The 19,299-nt window shown below is 45.9% G+C and overlaps 1 protein-coding gene across 1 annotated transcript; it reads right to left on the minus strand.

Moving 5' to 3' along the window:
* Nucleotides 1–11,746: 11,746 nt before the first annotated feature.
* Nucleotides 11,747–12,820, minus strand: LOC135371465 (piggyBac transposable element-derived protein 2-like). The gene is made up of 2 exons (XM_064605516.1): nucleotides 12,376–12,820; nucleotides 11,747–12,282 (listed from the first exon to the last, which is right to left on the minus strand). Exons 1-2 carry the CDS (start codon nucleotides 12,818–12,820, stop codon nucleotides 11,747–11,749), a joined length of 981 nt encoding a protein of 326 aa, XP_064461586.1.
* Nucleotides 12,821–19,299: the final 6,479 nt, after the last annotated feature.

Genomic DNA, 19,299 nt, shown 5'->3' on the forward strand with positions numbered 1-19,299 from the left:
AACAATTTGTTCCATATCTTGCTCACATAATACCTGGATGGCAGGGCTACTATCAGTTTTCCTAACGTAAATCCGGCCGTGCTTAGTCCAGCTGTACAACCAGTTTCTGTCTCTCCTCCTTGCAACAGTATTTCCCATCAGGACTTTTAGTGCGGGGCAAAGATGTTAATTTATATGGATTGGGTCATTCCCAGACATACCAAGGTCTAGAGATGACATTTTCTTTTCCGGGCTCTTTCGAGCACCGTATCTCTTTTAGCCCTACGCTGGAACTGCACTATAATGTTAGGTGTATCCACCTTTGCAGATCTAGTTCGAACGCGGTGGCAGGCAGCAATGTCCTCAGCCACGTATAGCTTCCCCAATTAAATTTCCGATGCGTTGAACAACGTTCAGAACATCCTCATTGCGTTCTGCCTTAACGCCTTTGATTTCGATATTCGCATTACGCGAGTATGGTTGGCTCTGAAGTATTTGCAGGTCATGCTGCCGTAATTGCTTTCGTAGGATTTCAATTTACCTTTCAAGTTCCCTATGTTCGGTTTGCACCTGATCACTATTGGTAACTATGTTGCCAATTTGCTCCTTGAGGCCAATCATAGTCTCTTGTACGGCCTCAACAGACGTTTTAAACTCAAGCATCTCCTTCCTAACCTCGCGTTCCAGCATCTATTTTATTTCTGCGCATTCTTTGTTGAATTCCCGTCTCAATTCTTCACATATTTTTGCAATATATTTACTGCTGAGTGTCACTTCCTTTCACATCGTGGTACTTCACGGTACAGTAGTGTCAGCAAAATAAAGAAATTGAGCAGTGACAGGTGAAGTGTGCAAGCAGAGATACACTGGCAGTGGCAGCCGCGCCTTCTCAACTATAGCCTATATGAGAACTATACACACCTGCAATGATACAGCAGATAAGCGATCACGTTGTCAGACAGTCAGTAACACGCCAGCCGCCACTGCCAGGACTGCTGCCTGCTGGTCTGTCGGCTCTTTAGTAGCTGTTGTAGAGAGACGTAGCGACCACGTGACTATCTGGTGAAGAATCCAGAAGCTTTCAGGTAAGGCATCATCTTGTGCTGTAGATAAGAAGCTAGGGGCTAGGGGCTTTGGCCTACGCATAAACTTGCATGAGGTGCTGCTCTGCACTCTGTGTTTCAACTATGCAAAGCTGTATTTATACGTTCACGCCCTTATAGACAATTGTTAGACTATGTTGCCAATTTGCTCCTTGAGGCCAATCATAGTCTCTTGTAGGGCCTCAACAGACTTTTAAACTCAAGCATCTCCTTCCTAACCTCGCGTTCCAGCATCTCTTTTATTTCTGCGCATTCTTTGTTCTCGGTGTTTTCATTGTTTTCCCAAAATAAAAATTGTTCTGTTGCAATTTGTGACTGCTTTGGCATACGCATAAACATGCATGAGGTGCTGCTCTGCACCCTGTGTTTCAACTATGCAAAGCTGTATTTATCCGTTCACGCCCTTATAGACAATTTCTCGGTGTTTTCATTGTTTTCCCAAAATAAAAATTGTTCTGTTGCAATTTGTGTCTGCTTTGGCATACGCATAAACATGCATGAGGTGCTGCTCTGCACTCTGTGTTTCAAGTATGCAAAGCTGTATTTCCCCGTTCACGCCCTTATAGACAATTTCTCGGTGCTTTCATTGTTTTCCTAAAATAAAAATTGTTCTGTTGCAATTTGTGACTGCTTTGGCCTACGCATAAACATGCATGAGGTGCTGCTCTGCACTCTGTGTTTCAACTATGCAAAGCTGTATTTATCTGTTCACGCCCTTATAGACAATTTCTCGGTGTTTTCATTGTTTTCCCAAAATAAAAATTGTTCTGTTGCAATTTGTGACTGCTTTGGCATACGCATAAACATGCATGAGGTGCTGCTCTGCACTCTGTGTTTCAAGTATGCAAAGCTGTATTTCCTCGTTCACGCCCTTATACACATTTCGTTGGCGGTATCTTTTATATTCTAAAATACCTTTCGATCCTTCAAGCTCCAGCGAATTTGTAACCGCTTGCCATTTATGTACTAATATAGCGTACGCGATGATTCGGACGATACGTCACACTCGATATAAAATGTTCTGTGTCGAAAGGCCACAAGGAGTTCACACAGTAATTAAGAGGATGAGCGCAAGGTACAGCGAAACACCGCAGACGACAGCCGCCATTAGAGCAAAATACGGATTCAATCCGAATTGGATTGGATATTCCTGAAAAATAGTTAATGTTGAGAACATGATGGCAGCCCACGCAGTTCGACAAGGCGAATAGGCTGGAATACATGAAAAAAAAAAAAAAGGTGAGGTGGACCTCCTGATTCCATTAGACCTGTATTGGCCCCATGCAACTGACCCTCCACATCTGCCCTCCGCCGTTGCCAATTCTGAAATCATGTTAGTGGATGCATGCTATGATTCGTTGACGCGACTGCAACAGCGGCACTTCACTCTTCCTCACATGCGTGATTGATGAAGCAGTGGAGGAGGGAGGAGGCTCTCCGCGCTCTCCCAGCTCGATCATTCCCCTTTCTCTCTTTTTTTCGCTTTGTATGCTTGCTGTTTTGTTCCTTCCCAAGCAGCACAATGTACTGAAAGTCGAGTGCAATAGGGGTGGACGGTATGTGTCTTATCAATGTTCCTTAGTTTCAAGAGTCTGTTCAAGGTCTTCCACCTACCCGTCCACCCCTATTGCACTCGACTTTCAGTACATTGTGCCGCTCGGGTTGCTCCGCGTATTTTGTTTAAACAGCAGGATCTCTTATCAGTTGCTATAACTATCGAATCGCAACCGGACCTCTGCATCGTGTTTCAATCAGGAACACGACTTGCCGACAAGAAACGCGACAGCAGCGAAACAATTTTTTACTGATACTTTTTATTTTATTTTTTTAAACATTTTTTACTGACACTTATTGTGCACCGCGAAACAAGTCTTGCTATGAGCGGCGTACTGAGGAGAACCGATCGGGAGGGAGGTTCACTGAAAGAGGTGCGGTGACGCTTCCATAGCAGATTTCAGGGGTACCTGGGCCGAAATTTAACCGGCCCCTCCCTCCCAGTCCACCCGTGTAATATGGTGTAGGAGTTATTTGGGTGAATCCAGTTGCTGTCCGTCTCGTAAGCATATCAGAATCCGCCATGTGATACCATGTATCGCTGCATTATTGCCAATACGATTTCACGCTCCGCGCCTCAAGACGTAGGTAGAATTCATCCGTGATAATGCGGGCATTCCGCTCCAGATTCGAACGATCAGTTCATCACCGCGCCGAGCTATTCGCGTAGTCCTCACAGTATGTATCGCCGTGTTATCCGCGTAACAGTATGTATCGCTGCCATATCCTCGCGTACATGTCCCTTAGCTATCCGCGTAGTATTACAGATCGCACCAATACTGCCGCATACGAGCTCAATGTTCGCGTCTCAAACTATGTCCTCCAGGTAAATGTCGCTAAATGACGCACGCCTACCGCTAGTGTACCTTTGCCGCAATATGTAAAGCAGGAGTCATCCGGGAAATGGTGCGGCTGAACCCATTATTTGTAGCAGCAAACTTCTCGAGCAATCAGCAATGTTCCAACTGTAAAGAGAGTGAGCATAGCTGCACAGTAAACATGTCCGAGACACAGCAAGAACCCAAATGCTTCCACGTAGATAAGAACTGTCATGGCCCAATAGGAAGTCAAAACCGTGCGGATACATTCCCTTTGCACGAAATAGGAATGTTTTGGAGCCCTCGCGTACACCTCAAGTACAGCTCTCGGGATATTCCAATACAATACCCAGCAGATGATGGTCATATGCAACGTGAACACGAATGCAAGGCACAGCGAACGCGCAAAAAGCAATTGCAGCAGACCGGCTGCATAGACCAGAATCGATGCAGTTTTCGCCATCTTTACGCCACCTAGAAGCAATTGGTCCAATTGAAGTGGAAACATTGCGATAGTAAAACAGGGCACAAGGTACACTAGGACGCGGACGAGAAGAAGAGAGACGCGGGAAAGAATGAAAAGAGCGAGGAGAAGTACGCGGGAGAAGAAGAGAAAAGAAGCGATTAGGATAGAGAAAACGCGGAGAAGAAAGTGGAAGAAGCGGATAAAAAGTGGAAGACGCGGGATAAAGTGGAAGAAGCGGAGTAGAAAGTGGAAGACGCGAGATAAAGTGGAAGAAGCGGAGAAGAAAGTGGAAGACGCGGGAAAAAGTAGAAGAAGCGGATATGAAAGCAGAAGACGGAGAAATCGATCGAGCAGCGAGACAGGCACGGATGAGAACTGGGAATGATTTCTGGCTGCTGTGAGACAAAAAGTGCCTTCTCCTTTTTGTCTTTGGTGAAACGACACTTCCCACTTTCTCCTCTAGGCGCTTCCATTTGGAGCAATAAACAGAAGAAGAAATCTCTGTGTCTTGCTGTCATAGTCATGCAGTTTTCAGCACTTACACGAAAGACGTGAAAACTTCCGACACGAGAGACCCCAAGGGGTGCGGAAGTTTTAGGGTACGAACCAGGTGCCCCTGAATTCGGCCATGGAAGCGTCACCCCACCTGTTTCGGTCAGCCTCTCCCGACCGGTTGTCATCAGTACGACGCTCATAGCAAGACTTGTTTCGCGACCCAACCAAGGTATTCAAAACAAGTGTCAGTAAAAAAATGTTTCGCGGCTGCCGCGGTTCTTGTCGGCAAGTCGTTTTCCTGATTGAAACGCGCTGAAGAGGTCAGGTTCCGATTCGATAGTTATAGCAACTGATAAGAGATCCTGCTGTTTAAACAAAATTTGCGGAGCAAGGAACAAAACAGCAAGCCTACAAACCGAAAAAAAGAGAGAAATGGGAATGATCGAGATGGGAGAGCGCGAAGAGCCTCCTCCCTCCTCCACTGCTTCATCAATTGCGCACGTGAGGAAGCGTGAAGTGCCGCTTTTGCAGTCGCGTCAACGAATCATAGCATGCGTCCACTAACATGATTTCAGAATCGTCAACGGCGGAGGACAGAAGCGGAGCGTCAGTTGCATGGGGCCAATACAGGTCTACTGGAATCAGGGGATCCACCTCACCTTTTTTTTTTCATGTTTCCCAGCCTATTTGCCTAGTCGAAATCCGCGGGCTGCCATCTTGTGGACCACTGTTCTCAACATTGATTTTCTTTTCAGGAACATCCAATCCAATCCGGATTGAATCCGTATTTTGTTGTAATGGCGGCTGTCGTCTGCGGTGTTTCCTTTCGCAGTACCTTGCGCTAATCCTCTTAATTACTGTGTGAGCTCCTTGTGGCTTTCGACACAGAACATTTTGTATCGAGCGTGACGTACCGTCAGGATCATCGTGTACGCTATATTAGTACATAAATGGCAAGCGGTGGCAAATCCGCTGGAGCTTGAAGGATCGAGAGGTATTTTGGAATATAAAAGATACCGCCAAAGAAATCACCATTCCTTCCATTCCACCATTCCGCGAAAAATGTTCATGGTTTTCTTTAAATACTTGAAACACTGCACCACAGTAAGTGCAGAGCAGCACCTCATGCATGTATATGTGTATGCCAAAGCAGTCACAAATTGCAACAGAACAATTTTTATTTTGGGAAAACAATGAAAACACCGGTAACTTGTCTATAAGGACGTGAACGGGGAAATAAAGGTTTGCCTCGCAGTACTGGGAACTACGGTCCACAAGATGGCAACGCCCGTTATTTGACGGTTTCTCGAAGGGAGTTGAACCCACCTGACTGGAATACACGCGGGGTTACGAGTTGGGCAGGACGACTTCACTTCACCCAGCGCAAGTGTACGTATGAGAAGAGTACGTATTGCAGCCCTATTGTGGCAGTTGATTTTTGATTTGTAACTTTGTCAACGCCCGTAAAGGTTCCTACTTCGCGTAAGCTGCTCGAGCTTGTCGCCTCTGTATTGTAAATAACCGCGTACAGTTGCGGCGTCTGTTCACTGGCGAGTTTCTGATCGTGTCCCAAGCAGCACAAATGACTGGGATTCGGCTGGGAACGTAACGGGGATGAGGGGTTCGAGGTGGCCGATATCGCCGTCACGAGCCCGACTGCTTCGCGACTATGTGAGGGGGAAGAATTGAGAGAGGGGGAAATACATCAAATTATTTCCCGATAGATCCCCGCTCGTGACCCGGTCAGAATTCTTTCCCCACATATTCCCGTTTGCGTCCCGGCCAGGATTCTTTCCCGATGTATCCCCGTTAACGTCCTGATCTGCTGTGGTGTACTGGCTAAGTATTTCTTCCCGCTCGTCTCCCGATGTTTATGCAGATTCGGTAACACGTGATCGGATGGTACAGCTTGAGACAAAGTTTCTGAAACACGGGTATTCTGTATTAGACTTCTCCCAGCCACCTTTGGGGAATGCTTGTTGAAGAGAATCCTTGGGAAAAAACCGCTCAATGATTCTGTGTTCCCCTTAGGCCGCAGGGGAGGCGTGGAGAAGTGAAATACAAAACACCCGCGTTTCAGAAACTTTTGTCCCAAGCTGTACGAGACAGTGAAGCATCCCTTCAGGAAGGAATTTGGCTGTCTGGTATGAGGTAACTCTTTCAAACATTGGGCTGCAGTTCACTTCATGTGTTGTATAGTTCGCTCAGTTTCAATGACTGAAAACATGCACACGCAGCAGCCTGAACAAAAGTATTAATGGAGCCTCACTGCAAAGCAGGCAAGTACAAGATACTCGGGAAGAGTCGGCCACGCCCGAACGAAACGACCGAATCCCCCGAAACGAAAAACTCACGTGAAGCGAAACGAAGATAGCTTTAGCAAGTCGAACTGATCGGGCGAAAACCGGAAAGACTACGCTGGAGCTCCCTGCATTTGGGCTACCGCGACTGCCATCGCCATCATCTTTGTTTTGGTTGTCATTGCTGGGTGCAAATCATGGAGGTAAGAAACTAAGGAGAGGGCTATAAGATCGGAGGGCCGTGAGACCCCTCTAGCGGTCGCTCCTGGCAATACCACGCCCATCTAGTTGCCCGGTCACGTGATCTCCACATGTTTCGGCGTTATGGAGGTCTGCGCGGAGGCTTGGAAGTTTAGCAAACCTCATCTTCAGCAAACCACTTACCTTCAAGGAGTCCATTCGCACAATACTATGAAGGTTACGGGATGTTTCAACATTTGTCGCGTGATATATCACAGCAAAAGTTGAGCAAAAGAGAAGAGAAGCCAGGCAATGTCACGATGACGTACGTACGTCTTCTAGCGACTTGTGATCCATTGCTTCCACACTGAGATGATCTATCTAGTGTTTCAACGGGTGTGATAACTTCTAACTCCAAAGATGTTATGAAAGCGGAAACAAGTTATTAGGCCGCGGCTCGTCTCTGTATTCAGGTTTGATACGCCGCGGACATGGAGGACGCCATGTTTTATGACGTCTTGCCGTGACGTTTATGGGTCACGAGTGTGGGCAACTAACCACAATGCCATGCGCGGGTCACAGCACGCTCGCTTGCATTGGGAGAGGCGCTTAAGGCATCTCCTTAGTTTCTTACCTCCTTGGTGCAAATGGCCGGCGTGTGTGTTGTTAATGTTTCTGTGCTACAAGTTTTGCAAAGTTTGGTTCGGAGGGAGTATGGAACGCCGTTTTGTCATCAACGTGGCCAGAGTGCCTGAAAAGTACTCCTGCCGCATTCTGGTCACTGCTATGTGATCTCGCTCTGGCAGATGCCGCGAAGTGTGCAATAAAGGGCTTGTATATGGACAAGGTTGACCTCAGTCGTCTGTAATTGTGTAGTAAACGTGTTCCGGGTAACTTTTTCATATTCTGTGCGCCCGGGATACATCGATCGAAGTTTGAATGGCTTCCAAAGTTTCCCTAATTGTATTACACAGTCGCTAAGCTTAATGCAGCCGTTTCGTAGCTACTAGTGACTGCCCACCGCCCTGTGTGCTCGCTGTGCTAAGAAATATTAACATGTCTGCAGCCAACAGCCTCCCTGAGAGCATTTTAATCGTTCGGAACAGTAGAAATACTCATACTTTGGTTACGGCCTGCTGGACCACCGCTCGCAGTGATCGACGCCATCTTGATTTGCAGCGTCAATTGGTCGTATCGGCGAAGAACAACGAAACGACTCAGCGCGAGTGGGTCGTTGAAACGAAGATTCCTTCACTGATTCGTAATGCGCATGCGTGACTCTCGAATCGGTCTTTTCGTTCAGGCTAAAACGACTTGCTAAAAGTCAGTTACTCAATACTTGCCAAAAAGTAACTGAGTAGAGTAGTAGATACTCACAAAAGTAACTCGTTACATTCAAGTTATTTCGAAGTTAGTATTTGTAAAATTCACTGCCAAACACACGCGAGCAGGTTGTGCCAGGGAATATATGTGTCATAAATGTTTTCTGCCTAGCCACAGTTTGCCAGCAGTCTTATAAATTAAGCCAGTGAACCTGTCACCAGCGTCTGAACAATGTCTAGGGGTGATGCACCGCCTTCGAGAGCCCGATGCTGAAGGGACTGGCGTACGGAAGGGCACGCGACATCGTGCTTAAAAGTTCATGAAGCGTGTTTTATTTCAATATCGTGGTCATGTCCTTTCCTGAGGCATAAGGGGGCAGCTGAAATGACAGCAGCCTTCGAAACGAGAAAGTAAATTACAACGGCGAAAACAAAAGTACTGTAATTTTTGTCATCCAATCAAATCCATCAATGAAAACTACCGTCAAGGTGACGTTAAAGCTTCTACCGTGCTTTCACTCAGATTGCATACTTAATGAGGAAAGAAAGTGTGGAGGAAAACTTAAAACATTCCGACGCACGAACCCAGAACTCTACCAGAAGAAAAATATGTGACAGGTAACTTAAATACCGAGAAGTTACTTTAAAATGTATTCAAGTTCCCAGAAAGAAACCCGGTTTTGAAAGTATTTGTAGGATACCAGGTTACTAGAAAAGTATTTAAGGTAGAGTAACTTGAGTAGATGATTTAAGTTATGTACAAGTCTGCTGTAAAGGCCCTTGGGAGCAACATTTCAGCATAGCGCACAAGAAGCGATGCCTGCACCGATAGTTATGCAGCAATTGTTCCGTTACGTCTAATATTACATGACATTCAGTTTTGTGTCTGGGCAGTACTGAAGCGTGAGCAGATAGGCAGACTGCCAATTACTGCATAACTTTGTTTTCTTTGAGACACCACCACTTGTGCAGGCAGACCGCCTCTTGTTGTATACTTTTTCTTTCTTTTGAGACACCGTTGACGTGCCAGTGGTTACGCAGGCAGGCTGCATATTACTGTATACCATTTCCCCCATGCAGCAATTTTACCGTTACGTCTAATATTAATGCTACAAGCCGTTCACTTCTTCCTGGGCCACTACCGAAGTGCAAGTGGTTAGGCACACTGTAAAAAATTGCTGTAAAATTTACGGTCAAAACATTTTTTACCGTAAAAGGAACAGGTATGCCACCGTAATTGGAAATACGGTCCAAGCAGTGTAATTAATACGGCACCAATGAAATATACCGTAATTATGACGGTTATCACCGTAAATAAGACGGTAGTGTGTCCGTAATCCTGATTACGGTCAAATGGCTGTAGATCTGACGGTAGTCCTCCATACTTTCACATTGGCTTCCAGTATCTGACATTGTGCTACGCTTGCTGGGAACAGTGAATTTTAATAAATGGTTGATTGCTGTACTTGTATACATGCATATGGTGGCACAGCGTTGCTATGCATTGTATTTCATTAGATGACAAGTCCATACTTCAATAACTTTCTTCTGCTGCTGTACGTACACACCTCGGCATGTCGTACAAAGAGTGGACATCATTGTTTAGCATACCGTGTGCTTTAAAGACAAAAACACACGAAAAACACACACGAACAGACGGGAGCGTTTACTGGATATTTAACCCATTAGTACATAAAGTTGAATTCTTGATATTTCTGGATCAAGTGTTGAGGCGTGACGTAATTGTATAGAAATTACACGGAACAAGTCAATTTTCGATTTTATATTGTAAAAAACAAAAGATATGCAGCGTCCGAGATATCGGACACTACACTCTAAATCCGACACCCGATACGTACCGCATGAAAGAGGACCCGCCCCTGGGCCAGGCGGTACAGATGAGGTGCAGTCCTCAACCAGCAGGTACAGTCCGCGACCACTGCGAAATTCAAACGGTACAAGGGCTCCGAGACCCATCCGTACCGGCTAGGTACCTTTTAAGCGCGATCTATAGCAGCTGTACCTCATGTGTACCGCGTGTTTCCGGCGCATGAGTACGAACGCCTTCTCACGATATCCATGCGCTGCAAAAATATTTCGTGTGATTCCGAATACCAGTCTATAAATTCCCTTGTGCAGCAGTGCCGTAATGGATGAGCACTATCATTCTGTCAAAGAAGTGCAATAACTAGAACCCATGACCGTGAGGGATCGCATGTTTGGGAAGAATTCGTTTCTTGCAACCGCTGCAAATCAGTTTGTTTTGAAACGTCGGGGAGCGAGGACGAGTCTGCTCGGTCTTCGAAGAAATTCGTTCGACGCTTTCAAGATTGAAGTCATTTAAGGTGCGTATTATATCTCTGAAGTAATTATTCGTCTTCACGACGCATTTTAGTTCATCTTCGCTCTGATTCCCAGTGGTCCTTATCACCGGCATGCTGGACACAACGACTGAGGGACGGAGAAAACGAACTTTGTGCTTCATGCACGAACGTTGATGCGTGAATTAGAGGAGCCGAGAGTGCATTTTACACCTGGATTACACAAGCAAGTAGGCATGTTTTTCAGGCAAGCTGTTTCGGTTGTTGGATTTTTTTTACATTGTATTTTCGTTCCTAGGTTACGTCAAGCGATGTCGTAAATGGGTGAGTCAATCGTCTACTGTGGTTGGTGTTACGTTCTGCGGAAGAAACGGAAGTTGGGGAAGAACAGCTATCCAAAGGTGTGGAAGAGATAAAGAAGCGTGACCACAGAGCAGCTGCAGTGGTGAAGGAGAGACGCAGTGGTCATCGTTCATCCATATACGGTGTGCCCGGTGTGTTCGGCGTTTGTGCATCATGACAATGCACGCTCGCGATGGACAAGCATCAATCCTGAAATGGATATAATTTTCGAATAAAGGTATTTGTTCGTTATATTTATCGTGCAGCGTAGCTTCCTGGGGCTGTTAATATATCGTGGAGGAGGGGAACCACTCACGACGGGTAGGCCTAAATCGCTGCGCGCTATCCGTTACATATACCGCATGTGAGGGCGCATGTACCTCTTAATTTTAAGAGGTACATTTTTTAAAAAACGTACCTCTTGGCCAAGCGGTACTTAACCGTTACATATGCGTTACCTGATTTAGAGTGTACGCACAATCCAGTCATGCGGTGTGAAGTACTCCCGCTGAAGCTTCATTCCGATCCGGCTACTTGGAGTGATACTCCTCAAAACAGTTAGGGTGAAGTCCCTTGTCGCATTTCGAACAAACGAACTTCGTTTTCAGGGCGCAGAAGCCACAGCGCCTATCCGTTGAATTCAGTCGCGACCAGTCGTGGCATTTACCATCGTACCGAACGTCAAACGGGCGTGGTGATGAGATTTTGCCCTGTCGGGAAGGCGTACCGTGCGACATGAGCAACGTCAACGCAATGTCCCAGCGGAAAACCAGGAGGGAGCTGGCTTTTTCGTGGTCAGGGTGCACTCTACGAAAGAGCAGCCATGCATTGACAACTGAGACGTCGAGCAAATAAGCAAAAATTGGTCACAACCATTTTCTTTGTCGCATCCTTGTGCGATAGGTCGCTACCTGCTGGTCCATGTTGTCCACTCCGCCCATTCCTTTATTGTAGTGTGCGACCACCTTGGGCTGTGGCACCGTAGCGTGTTTTCGCTGCTCACGTGACCAGCGTTTTGTTGCACCCACATCTATCCCATCGTAATTGGTCGCCACAGTTACAACGCTGTTATCGTTCCACCTAACAAGCAGTACGTTCTTGCGAGTCCTGTAGTCGTAGCTGCCTCGTTCCAGCTTTTTCATCTCGGACTTTGGCTTCAGGGGGCAGCCATCCACACGATTTTCTCGCGCAGTACCAGTTGCACAGTATCCCATCTCAGAAAAATGTTCCAAAAGCTTGACTGACGTAAAATAGTTGTCGAAGAATATCTTGTATCCGGGGTTTGGTGGGATTTCAGCGCCTGTCAGAAGTGACAGGACAGTATCACCTCCGAGTCCGAACTTCTTCGCAGGATCTTCAATCTTCCCTACGTATATTTCGAATGACAGCATATACCCGCTTGCTGTGGAGATAGCCCAATTTTTGAAGCCGAACCTTATGGGCTTGCCTCGAATAAACTGTTTTGCGAAGTGCCTACCATACTAAGGTATCATACTTTCGTCGATACACAAGTCTTCGTCAATTGCGCCGTGACGCTTGAATTGGGCCTCCAAAACCTCTAGAAACGGTCGAACCTTGTACAAACGATCCGTGGTATCCAGCTTGCTGTTGTCGTTTAGATGAAAACAGCGCAGAATAGACTCAAAGCGGTTACACCGCATGATGTCAGCAAGGATCGTTGGAGTGTCACTCTGTCGAGACCAGAACATCATTTTGTTTGGGTACTTGGCATATCCTGATAACAGAAGACCTCCTAACAGGACTAAGATTTCATCATCTGTAACGGACAGGTCCGTGTTCTTCTGTGCAGCGTACAAAATAGTTTGCTCGCGAAAAATGCGCATTATATCCTTGTTCAGGAATAGTTCAAGAAACTCTCGTGGAGTGGAACAGTTCTCTGCTTCTTTACTCGGCGGTCTTGGATTGCACTCTGTCACCATATCGAAAGCTGGCTGCTGTTTGCGCCAGAGTTTCGCTGACGAGGCCTCTCCCTGTGTGTTTCTGATCGTCTTGCCTCTACCCTTTTTATCTTCTTGAGACCTTACAGGTTTTGCTTTATTGGTTGCTTTTCCTCAGTAGAGTTGTAGTTTCTTAGAGTTTCCTCAGTAATCTTCCTCTTTCGCTTCACATCGACGTCTGCACTCCGAGCTCCTGCACTCCCCTTCACGGAGTAACCTTCATCTTCACTGCGGCCTTGAGAACGAGCTGGTGTATCATTGGAGCTTATTGACGGCTGTGGATCTGCACACTCATCCCCACCTTTCTCCTGCAGCTCACAGGTAGTTTGTAACATGCGCCGACCCAGATGATTCAAATTTCCTTCATGTCCGTCATCAAAGTTATCGCTGTCCTCCTTTGTAGTGTCATTGCTGTCAAGTGGAGGAACAGCATAAATCAGAGCCTCTTGATGATCGTCGTCTTCCTCAATGATGGATAGTATCTCGTTGACGCTTAGTCTGTAGGGATAACGCATCCTACGTTGCAGATTCTGTCGAAAGCGGAGAGCTGGTGTACGTACGTAGTGCATGGCATCCGATTTATCGGACGCCGGGTGAAAAGTTGATTTTACCATAAAACTATCTAACATTATGCCATCAAACCTGTCCTATAATATGCAGAAAACCTTTATGTAACGAAAGTCACTATGGAATGTCCCCACTGAAGCGACATTTGCATAAAACAAGCGTCGAAACTTACCCGGTCTGGACAACGTGGTACGTGGAGTCGTCCATGTTGGACATGAGTGCCTGTATGGCGCGCGCGGGGGGATTTGAGGTCATCAGAGCACAGGGTTGCTCGGCCGAGTCATTGGGGAATTCAAAATGAGCAACAATGCCGTCAAAAAAGTAAGCGAGTCGGTTTTACACCTTAAAAAGTCGCCGTCCGATACATCGGACGTTATGCACTAATGGGCATGACAAAGTACAGTTGTGCAGCGTGTACTAGCGACAGAAGACGCAACGACACTGGGGCCCAGCCTATACTGCGAGCTCCTTCACTAGAAAGGCTACTTACGCTGGTAACAGGATGACGGATTTCTAATATATACAGAGATTACATAAACGGACAGAAAAATACGTGCCAAAAACAAACAGAACAGGACTGCAGCGCGCAATTGGCGCAATGCTGCCGGCAGCACTACAGCCGCGTCGGCGGCATTTGCAGAACCAACGATGGCGAAGGGCGCACACATCGTCATCGCCTACGTCACTGTCAAATTGACAGACGGCGTTTGCAAATGGCGACGGGGAAGTCGGTGCAAGTTCCATGTGTCTAAATACAGTGGGTTTCAGGTATGTATAAAGTGTTATTGTTTCTCAACACTCACCTCACATTGCGCAGTGAATATATTTCACATGGCCGAAAGATGTATCCGCAGCGCATCGTTAATTATTGCACGATTACGTCTCCCTTACTAGGCACAACGGAGGCGCCGCACGGAGCAGATAAGTTCAAATCCCGCTGGCGGAGCAAAAATAAACGTACTGTACTCCCACACTCTGAGAAAAAAGGGAGTCAAAAACACTCCTTTGTCGGGGCAAAAAGCTGTAACTCCCAGGTGCAAAATTTTAGGCTTCTGAGGAGTTACCTTAACTCCAGGACAAGAGGGAGTAAGGTTAAAAACCCACAGCGGAGTTCCGTTAACCCCCTGTTGCGGAGTATATTAAGCACCTCTGAGGGAGTTGAGCTAAACCCTGTCACAGAGTATAATAAACACCCCCCATGGTGTAGGGTTCAACCTGTGACAGAGTATACTGAACACCTCTGACAGAGTTGGGTTAATCCATATGCTGGAGTATGATGGACCCCTCCAATGGTGTTGGGTTAACCCTTGTCACAGAGTATATTAAACACCTCTGATGGACTCAGGTTAAACCATGTGATGGAGTACACTAAACACCTTCAATGGAGTTAGGCTAACTCCCATGGAAGAGCATACTAAAAGCCTGTGAGGGAGCTTATCAAACACTTGTGGGGGAGTATATGAAATGCCAGTGAGGGAGTATAGTAAGCTCTGATGATGGAGTTATGTTAACCCCGATAGTGGAGTCCAACTAACCCCCAATAGACGATATGCATAAATCCCAGGCGCCAGTGCGATGCAGTGTCTTGGGAGCCTGTTCATTCCCTGGCGCTTCCTTCTCCTTCCTGATGGCATCAGGTTCGGAATGAGGGAGAGAAGGATGGTGCCAAAGGAACGAACAGGCTCACAAGATGTACCGCATTGCACTGGCATCTGGGATTTATGCATATCGTCTATTACAGGGTGAAAATAAACCTCTAATGACGACTAGCTTCCTCAAATTCTTCCAGGACGCACAGCATGACCCTACAGTGCACTCAAAAGCACCACCGCAGTCTTTAATTTTGAAAGAACGTTTATTTAGTAGCCTCACCGTGAGGAAAATATCACAAGACAGCAGATACAGGTCTCAAACTCACTCGTATGGTATACATATCAAATGACCTACTTTCCTTCCACTTGGTTCATGCATGCTACAGATGCACAGAACAGACAAGAGGTCACATTTTGGGAAAATTGTTTGAAGTACGAGACAAACACGAAATGCTGCTATTATGTTGAGCCAAGGAATTTTCTTTTCGTCTACTCTCCTTTGCACACTTCCCATTTGAATTTTTTCAATTTGAACCCTGTCCCAGGGAAAGTAATAAGCTTCACATTGAACAGCCAGAGCAGAGGTACTTCACCAGCACTCACGGTGTCAACAGATCAAATCTTCAAATTGTGCTGTGCTGCTAACTCGGGAGGAGTGAAGCTCGTTTTCCTAAACCTGCTCTTAATTTTTTTGTTCAGACCGATACTGTGAAGGAGGGCTTCTCATAATGCAACAAATTTCGTGTTCCCCTCTGCCCAATAAATGTAAGTATAAAAATGCTAAACCTGAAATTGAGAGAAGGAAAGACGTGACTAGAACCATTGTCACACACGAAACGAGCACGACCAGGAAAATGACTTGAATATGTATCACAGTTCAACAGCTCCAATGCGATGCAAAAACTTAAATGAACATCACAAACAATAGCTGATTTTTCTTGGTATAGCTGATAAAATGTTTTTCACCAGATGACCCAACTCTTCGTTACTGACGTCTGAAACAGCTGTGGCTAGTGGATGTTACAAAGCAACTCTGTACCACATTAATTACTGTTGCTAAACACAACAAAAATGAGAATGGTGCCACATGCCTGCAAAGAGTTGGATCCACCCAAATCAATTCCCACCCTACTTCAGCATTGCAAAAGGAACACCAAAGAAAATGGAGTACCCCAAGCTCGAAACATCTTTTTACCTTATTTCAGCAACCACAGCTTGTGGAATGAGCACACAAAAAAGGTGCACCAATTAAACTGCAAGAAAATGGTGCACATATTGTAGCTGTGGTTCCCAGTCCTACATTCAGTTTTCAGCGAGATCAGAGATCAGTCGGGATACAAGGATTCCCTTTTTCATGCTTTCGCCGATCCCAAAGAAGTGTTCAAGGACGCACAATGTTCTTCTGAGTGATGGCGTGTATTGGAGGTTGAATACCCAGTGGAGTTCGAAGGCAGTGGATATTGCAGCAATGGTGTCAGTTACCGGGTATGAACTTCCCTCCAGTACGACAGTGCATGGCTCAGCACAGAAGGGGTCCTCAGTAAGAACTGCAGGGTACACAGCGTTTTCTTCCTGGAGAGAGAAAGCCGTAAACAGTGTCAGGCATAGCATGGCCCCGTGCAAATTTATGTCTGTTTAAATGCAAGACATCAAGGCCTTCAGGTATACCGTATAAACCGGAATATTGGTCGACCCCATGTATAAGTGGACCCCTATTTTTGAGGCGATGTTCCAGGAAGAAAATACTTTGTGTTGTGTTGAAAAGGCTGAGAATAGTAGTAAACATGGACTAAATAAAAGATTTAATGCACGATGTAAATGCATCTTTCCACTTCAGGTTTTGTGTAACACAGTGTTTCAGTGATATTCATTAGAAATTGACAATAATTCTCACTTTTGTTACCCCGAGTGACGAAAATGAGACGAAGGGCCGTTTGCATGAAACTTTCGTTACGTCCTCGGTTTCAATACCGTTGCCAATATATTTACACGCTCGCTTTGCAACGCGTTCGCTGCACGTGCAAGAAGCACTGCAAAAGCTATTCAGAACGGGAACGCACTCAGAGTTTTCGGTAAACAGCCGAAAAATCGCGCACAAAATGTTCTTCCGCTCCCAGCGAGACAACTTTCAACTGATCGGCGCCATCCTGCCTGCATTATTTGAAAGTAGAGCAATCTGCTTCCTGGTGGCCGTAGTTTCGCATTTCTCCCTTAGCAAATAAGGACGCAGCACGAGACCGAAAAAGCAAAATGTGGAAAGTGATTGGCTCCCCGAGTTACCTGGTAGGAGGGCAGCTCTCCTGTGGTTGGAAACTGCGCGCACCACGTTCAAAACGCAGTCGGCTAGCTCGGTTGCGTGGCAGGCGTTCATAAATCACGATCACGCTATTTTCTTCTCCATTTATGGTGCGAGAATGATCACTTTGTATGGTTTCCACCTTCGCTGCGTCCTCACACTTCCCGAGCATGACACCATTGCATCATGGGTGTCTGCCACGGAACTTTTAATGACTGACCCTTATATAAGACGGGGTCAGTTTTTCACGACCCAACTTCAAAAAAAAAAAAAAAAAAAAAAAAAACATTCCGGCCTATACGGTACTCCTCAAAATGTGTCTGTCAGCGTGACATTTCGGTAGTTATCACGCATACGTTGTGGAAAAAAAAAAAGCTGCAAAGAAGCAGCCTACAGAAACATGGACGATGTTAATGGAGTACTCACAGAAGTGAATAGGCCACTCGCGCTTTCCTTTAGCAGCTGCGCCAGTGCGTAGATGGTGCCTACTGCGTAGACATCTGCAATATTAACATTTGTGATGAACAACAAGGACAAAAACTCTGTGGGGAGCACTTACACTTCTGTTCATCAAGGGTTGAAGCCTGGTTCAATTTGCTGTTAATAAAAAACACTGTACCAGCTGAGTGCATCTTTTTCTTTGAAAGTTCCATGATGGCTCTTCCCTTGGCATTCAAGAACCTCATTAGTTCTTCTTCTGCACTTTTCCTTGTGTGACGCATGAACTCCTCATGAACCTGAAATCGTAGGTCATGCTATGAACACTGGGATCATTTTTCATCAACAAGCAACATCAGGAATACCCACACCGTCTGTAGTACCCAGGGCAGGGTACCTCGCCACCACTTCCATAACACCTGGTTTGTCATTCTGTATCCATGCCACCCTTTCTGAAAATGTGGCTCCTTGGTTGTCCCCGGAATGCAGGATTAAAGAAAGGCCATTCTGCAAGAGTGTTGAGAAACAGACAACACAGGTAAACTGTTACACCTTTTAACTGCTCTTTTTGTGCGTGTCTGTGCATGACCACCAAAAATCAGCATATCACGAATGACCAAAAAGGTGCACATAGAACTAACTTCCAGGCTGTAGCCGCTCTTGAGGGAGAGGAGTAAAAAAATGTGGCGAATTCGCACCTGGGTCATTCCATGCCAAACGCCCACGGCGTAAAGTCGACTATCATGGATTGCGCTACAAAAACTGACATGGCTTTGTTATGAAGTGAAAACACTATGGTAAAAGCATTTTGTGCCTTAAAAATTTTTTATTCCCAAAATTCCCTGCTGAAATTATCGAAATTGGACGGGACTACCCGCATCAGAAACCAACTGCTGAAGAAGCTGCAGTGAAATCTCAAGTCTTTTTGACCTCGTTTCAAGATGAAGTGGTGGCTCGAATGTATGAAGACTGAAGATATTCTGTCTGCCACAGCTCAATAAGCATCTTAAATGTGCGCAAATACTTTTTTCCCAATTGGGACGATCACTACTAGAGATGGGAATCCCGAGGCCTTTTGACAATCCCGGGATTTTGGGATTTGCAAATTCTAATCCCGGGACGGGATATTTTGAAATCAGCTTCAAATTGAGAGGACGAAACGCGAGATGCTGCCCAGAGCCGGGAAAGTAGTGGTTTCTGATTTTCAGTGCCTGTCGCTAATTATTTTTTGCTTTTTATTGAGATTATCATTACTTGAATTGGCTTGTGGAGCTTTGTGGGCATCGTCGGCTTCCCGCTAGACAGGCAAAGCAGAGAACCATGATGGAGATCCTTAGTGGCATTCATTGCACTCTTGTTATTTCGCAGTATATAAGAGGAGAGCAGACGTAAAGGTCCCTGCACAACTATGATGATTGCAAATAGGGCTCTACCTTGTATAGAGAAGCGTGAATGCCGTGTCAGCCCTTAATATGAACGCTCCTGCATGTGGTCTTTCGCAGGTTGCTCACGTCTTGATCATTCAGGTATTCGATAACGAAAACTGTTAGCTACCAAAGCTTTCTAAG

The sequence above is a fragment of the Ornithodoros turicata genome, unplaced genomic scaffold (genome assembly GCF_037126465.1).
Source record: "Ornithodoros turicata isolate Travis unplaced genomic scaffold, ASM3712646v1 Chromosome11, whole genome shotgun sequence".
Taxonomy (NCBI): domain Eukaryota; kingdom Metazoa; phylum Arthropoda; class Arachnida; order Ixodida; family Argasidae; genus Ornithodoros; species Ornithodoros turicata.

Coding starts and splice junctions, on each gene's coding strand:
- LOC135371465 (XM_064605516.1), bottom strand. CDS start 12,820: ATGGTGACAGAGTGCAATCCAAGACCGCCGAGTAAAGAAGCAGAGAAC. Junction 12,283..12,375: donor AGACTTGTGTATCGACGAAA/GTATGATACCTT, acceptor CTATCTCCACAG/CAAGCGGGTATATGCTGTCA.